Below are 7,904 nucleotides of genomic sequence, written 5' to 3' on the forward strand. Positions count from 1 at the left end.
ATGTTCCCATTGGTCTCTTTTATCATGTTAATACTTGCACCATATCATGAACCCTTTACATTTAACATTAAACAGTTAGATAATACTCATTTACTTTTAAGTACGATAAATCTATTTACCAACCACTGCGGCTGGATAGCCTCACAAGCACATAAGGCCCAAATTAAAAAATCCAGTTATATTCAAACCCATTGATGAATAATAATGCCTAAATATTTTACTATTAAATCAATCTAACAGAACAACCCAGGAAAGTTTCATTTGCCTACACATACACAGAATAGCCCCTATTCTTTACTTATTTTCTTTATTCTTACACCTGACAACACTAAGCTAACCAAAAAATGCTTATCTTAATCAGTTAACTACTGCATTGTAATTGTTCAGAGGCTACTTTCCACTTGGTAAGGGTAGAGAGAATCTTTAGCTATGGTAAGCAGCTCTTCTAGGGAGAGACACTCCAAAATTAAAACATTAGCCAGTGCCTTAGTCTCTGTACCATGGTTTTTCACGATCTTGGGTTAGAGTTCTCTTGCTTGAGGGTACACTCAGGCACAATATTCTATCTGTTCCTTTATTTCATTTCCTCATTGGGCTACTTTCCCTGTTGGAACCGTTGGGTTTGTAGAATCCTGTTTTTACAACTATAGTTGTAGCTTAGCTAGTTATAATAGTTGAAATATTGTCTGTATTAAAAGCAAAACCAGCCCAACTAAGAGGAAGTTTTGGCTTAGATGTGTTTCTGGTAAAATTAATTGTCTGTTAGATTAGATGATTTATGAAACTTACATATGTGGAACTATCCTTCTCCTAACAAATTTTACCAAAATAGAGATATTTGGCAAAAATTACATTCATTAGAACCAAATATACTCCTGTTGAAGTTCACATCCCAATCAGGCTATTTGTTTGAATATGTAGCCACTGGTGATTCAGCCCGAGAATCTAAAAATGTAGGGATCAGGAGCAAAATACAGGTATGGATAGCTGACTGTTTCTGCAGATTTTCCTTAGAAGAACAGGAAAGATTTTTGAGGTCATACATGTTAGAGAAAGGCTAGAGGGATATGGACAAATCTATACAACCATTCTTCACTATAAAATTTTCAGTATTGGAACAGAGCAACTTTATCCTAATTTATGCCTAACTGCACATTTCTGTATGGAGAAAATGACCTCAAAGAATTAGCAATAGTCACCAAAATTATATTTTACTTAAACCTTCAGCCGCGTCATACAGGGAGGATTCTCATCTCTTAAAAACAATTTGTTCCAACACGGAGTTCTTACCTCGAACTACTTTCTTAGGAGTATCTGGGATCTCTCCCTATCCGACAAAGAATTTTGCGCAGTCCCCCCATCTCCGTTTTCCTTTGTCGGGTCCCTCCGTGCGGAGGGATACGTGCCCTGAGGCGACCCGGGGTCAGTGCGTGGGTGCGCTACTGGGTCGTTGTCGTCAATAAGCATCTGGTCGCGGCATAGATCACATCTCGCCGATCTCTCTCACATCCCGTCCGACCCACCACATGTTCCCTTTGTGTTTTCCCGTTCTCCGATAACGTCTCCTTCAGCTCCTTCTGAGAGCGGTTCCCCTTTCCCTTCCCAGAGTAGGGGACGAGGTAAGTCCGTTGCGGGGAAACAGCCCATTGCTGTTCCCCATGAGTCTGAATGCATTGTGCCTACGCAGGCGAGTGAGGAGTCTGCTGTTGTTATGGGAGTGCTTTCGGTAGACGATGTTCTGGTGCCCGCAGGACCCGTCTCGAGTGAGCATTCGGTGTGGGGGAGCTCAGGGACACCAGCTCCTTCCCCACCACCTTGGCAGTCTTTTTCAGGTGCAGCGACTTCAGGGGGCGACCAGGACAGGAAAAGACGAGCCACGTGCTCTTCTAACCCGGATTCCATTGTGTGGACGGCGCCAAGGACGCCCTTCGCCCTTCAGGTCACCCATGCGGCAAGGCAAAGAGTTCTCTGGCTGGTTTGCCTCACGTGGGTCACTGCTCATGCCTCCGGTGCCTTTTGTTTCGCTACCTCCTGATGTTAGGCAACCCGTTACCCCGGTAGCACAATTGCAAGCCCCCATGTTGGTGGCAGAGGATTCAGGTTTCCTCGGATAGCTCCTCTTCTTCTTCGTCTTCCTCGGACGATATCTTGTCCTTCAGCTCTTCGTCGTCGGAAGACTCCAGCGACCAGGAGATGAAGAAAAAGAAAAAGAAATTGAAGAGGAAGAAGTCGAGCGTGAACTTAGGCCCGTCTAGGAAGAAGGCCAAAGTTGCTGAGAAAGAGGGCAAAATTGGGTGAGTTAGTTTTTCCCCCTTGTGGGTCGAACATGGCTCTTGCCGTTCCAGTGCCTGCCTTGGCGGCTGCTGGAGCCGCTAACGTGCCTTTGCCCAGTGTCTCTTCGGCTCCGTTCACGCTTCGGATGTAGCTGTTGGCACACACTAGCTTTTCTTTGCCCTTACCGGGCAAGTCATCTGCTCCATCCATTCAGCGGAGGCAGCTGCTGGCTTAGCCCAGCAGCATTGTTCCCATGCCCAATGTCTCACCGGCTTCATCCATGCATCGGATGCAGCCGCTGGCACAGCTTGGCAGTCACTCGCCACGGATTCCTCTGGGAGGGGGTAGACCCATGACGGCTACCTCCTCCTCGAGGGCTCCATCCGTGATGGAGATAGCCGCTCCATCGAGTCGGCCGAATGCCAGGGATAAAACCGCCCCCACGGATCCATCCGTGATCGAAGAATCAGCTGACACGGAGGATCAAGTGGTTGTGGGCTTAGTGGATATATATATATATATATATATATATATATATATATATATATATATATATATATATATATATATATATATATATATACAGTGATACCTCTGGATACGAAAGTTTCTGCTTACGAAAAATTCAGGATGCGAAAAGTGATTCGAAGATTTTTATGCCCCAGGATACGGATAAAATTTCAGGATACGAAAACCTTACGAGATCCCAACTCTTCGCCGAGAGTAATTTTAAAAAGCGCGCGCCGCCTGACTTTGAACTTGGGTAGACTCACTTACAGCCTCCCACTCACCCATTGGTTATCTCCCTACTCAGACGCTAGCTGACGCCATAAGATCCTGCTTTCCTATTGGTCGGCAACTATCCCAGCTTGCCTACGCACGGGCGTTCATCTCTCTCTCTCTCTTTTCGTTCCGACCGCGGTATCGTTAACAGACATTGTGTGCTTTCGCTTGTTTGACTTAGTGTTAATATACAGTACATTCGTACGCCACGTGTTATCGTTGATAAACATTCGTTACTGTGCACTGTACTGTATTAGTGTTTACTATACATAGACTGTATATAACGTTACGTAGTGTATTATATTACGTATTACTGTAGCCATGGGTCCCAAGAATGTTGCCGAAGGAAAGAAGAAGAAGACGATGCTCTCAATGGAGACGAAACTTGAAATCGTTAAAAAGTACGAGTCTGGCATGCGTTTAAGTGCTATCGCCAAGGAGTATGGCTGGAATCCGTCTACGATAGGCACCATCCTGAAGCAGAAGGCGGCCATCAAAGCAGCAACACCTTCTAAGGGCGTCACTATTTTCTCCAACAAGAGAATGCACGTGCATGACGAGATGGAGAGGCTGCTTCTTGTGTGGATCAAGGACAAAGAGATCTCAGGAGACACCATCACTGAGACTACAATTTGCCAGAAGGCCTCCGCCATTTTTGGTGATCTCGTGCGTGCTCAGGCCGAAGAAGGAGCAGGAGAAGGAACATCCCAGCAGGAACCCCCAGAGTTCAAGGCTTCTCGTGGGTGGTTCGAGAAGTTCAAGAAAAGGACTGGCATCCATTCAGTGGTACGGCATGGGGAGGCAGCCAGCTCGGACACGAAGGCCGCCGAAGCCTTTGTTAAAACGTTCGACGAGTTGACTCTGCAGGAAGGCTACAGTTCGCAACAAGTTTTCAGTTGCGACGAAACTGGGCTTTTCTGGAAGGAAATGCCTCGTCGGACGTTCATCATGGCGGAGGAGAAGAGGCTACCCGGACATAAGCCTATGAAGGACAGGCTTACCCTTGCTTTTTGTGCAAACGGCAGTGGGGACTGCAAGATGAAGCCCCTGCTGGTGTACCATTCAGAAAATCCCCAAGCCTTCAAAGCCCACAAAGTCATTAAGGAGAACCTTCCCATGATGTGGAAGGCGAATGCAAAAGCCTGGGTAACGAGGCAACTGTTCATTGATTGGGTGAATGTCTGCTTCGGTCCGACTGTCCGAAAATATTTGGAAGAAAAGCGCCTCCCTCTGAAATGTCTGCTGGTGTTGGACAATGCTCCAGCTCACCCTCCTGGCCTCGAGGAATATCTTCTGGCCGAGTATTCCTTCATAAAGGTCCTGTATCTACCGCCTAACACCACCCCTCTCCTCCAGCCCATGGACCAGCAAGTTATTTCTAATTTTAAAAAATTGTACACGAAGCATCTCTTCCAGAGATGTTTCCAAGTCACAGAGAGTACAAACCTCACTCTGCGTGAATTTTGGAAAGATCACTTCAACATCGTGATATGCCTCAAACTCATCGATCTCACTTGGCAGGAAGTTTCGAGGCGTACCATAAACTCATCTTGGAGGAAGCTGTGGCCTGATGCTGTCTCTGCACGAGACTTCGAGGGGTTCGGGAAGCCTGGAGGAGAAGCCGAGATCATTGACGATCCTGAACCAATTCAGCAGTCTGAGGTGGCTGACATCGTACATCTTGGTACGTCCATGGGGCTGGAAGTTAGCGCGGAAGATATCGATGAACTTATCGAGGAGCACCACGAGGAGTTGACGACGGACGACTTGAAGGAGTTGGAGACGATGCAAGTGAGTGATGTTCAAGAGCAGTTCTCTAGCGGTGATGAGGAGGATGTTGCACCTTTGAAAACGGCAGACATCAAGGAAATTCTTGCATGTTTCCATAAAATGGCAGACTACGTCGAAAAGGAACATCCAGAAAAAGTTTATACCAACCGTGCGCTTGAACACTGCAATGACGTTTGCCTAACGCATTTTAGAAATGTGTTGAAAAGTAGGCAGAAACAAGCTTCAATGGATAGTTTCTTATTAAAGAGGCCAGCGGTATTAGTAGGCCAAGACGAAGGTGAAAGTAAAGAAAAGAAACAGAAAAAAGAAAGTGATGAAGAAGTAGAAGGTGAAAGTAAAGAAAAGAAACAGAAAAAAGAAAGTGATGAAGTAGAAGAGATTTAGAAAATAAAAAAGCAAAAAAAAAAAAAATTCAATTTTAAGTTTTATGTTACCGTTAAGTGTTAAAGTAATTTTTTCTTTCATTTTATAGTTTTCCATACGTAATGTTAAGTGTTAATTATTTTTGCCATTTTTTTATTTCGTAAAGTTTAAGTGTTAATGTGTTAAGTGTGTAAATTACTGTACGTAGTCTGTCACTTGTTACGTTTTCTGCCTTATGCCATCCTCCTCTGCCGCGACTTCGCTATCGGACATCATCTCAATCAAAAGGTAAGTTTCAACTTTTTTGTTACACTAATTAACTGTAACCTTTTTTTCAGAGTGTAAAGGTATCAATCATTAATTTAGGTGTACATGCAGGTAACAATACACCTTCAGTGATCTAAATGCTTTACGTACATACAGTACCGTAACTTTTATACAGTAGTAAAGAAAACGGACCGTTTTCTTTGGGCTTGGGGGGGATAACTTGGCTATAACTACATTATTGAATACAGTGAACCCTCGTTTATCGCGGTAGATAGGTTCCAGTCGCGGCCGCGATAGGTGAAAATCCGCGAAGTAGTGACACCATATTTACCTATTTATTCAACATGTATATTCAGACTTTTAAAACCTTCCCTTGTACGTAGTACTGTTAACAAACTACCCTTTAATGTACAGAACACTTAATGCATGTACTACAGTACCCTAAACTAAAACAGGCACAAATATTAAAGGTGATTTTATATCATGCATTTCCTAAACACGCTAAAAAGCACGATAAAAAATGGCAACCAATGTTTTGTTTACATTTATCTCTGATCATAATGAAGAAACAAACTGGAGGTAGAGCTTTGCTTATTACCCAGACATATTTCCTATACTTTTCCCTTAGAACTACATCACATCTTCCTACTTTAGATATATATATATATATATATATTATATATATATATATATATATATATATATATATATTATATATATATATATATATATATATGTGTGTGTGTGTGTGTGTGTATATATATATATATATTTATATGTATACACATATACATACAGTGGTACCTCTACATACGAATTTAATTCGTTCCACAACCTACTTCGGATGTAGAAAATGTTCGGATGTAGAAACGAATTTTCCCATAAGAATACATGGTAATTCATTTAATTCGTTCCTCAGCCTAAAATCCCATAATAAATCCTTAATAAATGGCTACACATAATTACACACAACAATAACATAACTGCATAATATGAAAGAAGCATGTAAAAAAGATAATTATAAAGAAATAATGAATAAAAAATTTGTTTTATTGCCACTTTTCCTTAGAGACAGGCCAACGCAGGTGTAGGATTTGCTACGCCAGGAGACGGACGATCGGTGAGAAGGTAGACATGGTGTTAACATGTTCTTTAAATAAATACTCTCTCTCTCTCTCTCCTCTCTCTCTCTCTCTCTCTCTCTCTCTCTCTCTCTCTCTCTCTCTCTCTCTCTCTCTCTCTCTCTTTCTTCACTGTTAGTGTTAGAGATGTCTATTAATTTTTTTTCTGAGAGAGAGAGAGAGAGATTAAACAAAAATGCGTTGTGTACATATGATTTTTAACAGCGTTAACGAGTTGAAAGACAGTTAAATGTAACTAAAAAAAAACAATATCAGCGAATCTGAATTCCTCTATTGACTAAAACAAATATTGATACAAACACACTCGTGTGCGCGTATGCGCAAACACACACACACGCATGAGGAGACACGATCGGCGAGGAGGTAGAGATGGTGACTGCGATAACATACCGTAACTTACACTACGGAAATTTTAATCTAACTTAGCTTATTTATTTATTTTTTTAATTTTTATATTTCATATTTTTTAAATTTTTTTTCCTTTTCATTTTTTATTTTCATCACTTTCAGTGACGAGTTACGGTATGTTATCGCAGTCACCATCTCTTCCTCCTCCCCGACCGTCTCTCTTATTGCGTAGCAATTCTTGCACCTGTGTGTGAGTGTTTGTGCATACGCACACGAGTGTGTTTGTATCAATATTTGTTTTAGTTAATAAAGGAATTCAGATTAGCTGTTATTACTTTCTTAGTTTCATTTAATTGTTTTTCAACTCGTTGACGCTGTTAAAAATCATATGTACTCTAAACACATTTTTGTTTAATCTCTCTCTCTCTCTCTCTCTCGGAAAAAAAATAATAGACGTAGACGTATCTAACACTATAACAGCGAAGAAGAACGAGAGAGAGAGAGAGAGAGAGAGAGATTTTATTTAAAGAACATGTTAATGCTATGTTTAGAGACAAACAGAAAAAGAGAGAAGTCTTATTTAAAAGAGCTTGTTAATGCTATCTTGGTTTTCTTTGCTTCACTTTTTTCTTTCTTTCTGTTCATCACGCTGGCCCTTCTCACAAATGATCGTTGCCAACAATCTCTTTGTCCTTTATTCCCTATCAACAAAAGGCGTTCTATCTCTTCCAGGGTATTGCTACGATGTCTTGTAATAATGATGATCCCCTTCGATGGTTATTTGCTTTAATGGCTGCCTTCGGCTTGATGATCCTCGAGATCATAGGCCTATTCCGGCCATATTGTTTAGCCATACAGTATCACTCACATGCACACTGCTCTCATGTTTTTCTATAATTTCTTGCTTCAATTCTAATGAAAGAATTGCCTTCTTCC

The 7,904-nt window shown here is 41.8% G+C and overlaps 1 protein-coding gene across 1 annotated transcript in view; it reads left to right on the forward strand.

Annotated features, from left to right (window-relative positions):
• Window positions 1-7,904, forward strand: part of LOC137652746 (nuclear factor related to kappa-B-binding protein) — a 126,821-nt gene that overhangs the window by 113,271 nt on the left and 5,646 nt on the right. The window contains exon 20 of the mRNA XM_068386152.1: window positions 862-977. Coding sequence (XP_068242253.1) covers window positions 862-977 — 116 coding nt within the window. The remainder of the gene's footprint in view (window positions 1-861; window positions 978-7,904) is intronic.

Source organism: Palaemon carinicauda, chromosome 14, assembly GCF_036898095.1.
Source record: "Palaemon carinicauda isolate YSFRI2023 chromosome 14, ASM3689809v2, whole genome shotgun sequence".
NCBI lineage: Eukaryota > Metazoa > Arthropoda > Malacostraca > Decapoda > Palaemonidae > Palaemon > Palaemon carinicauda.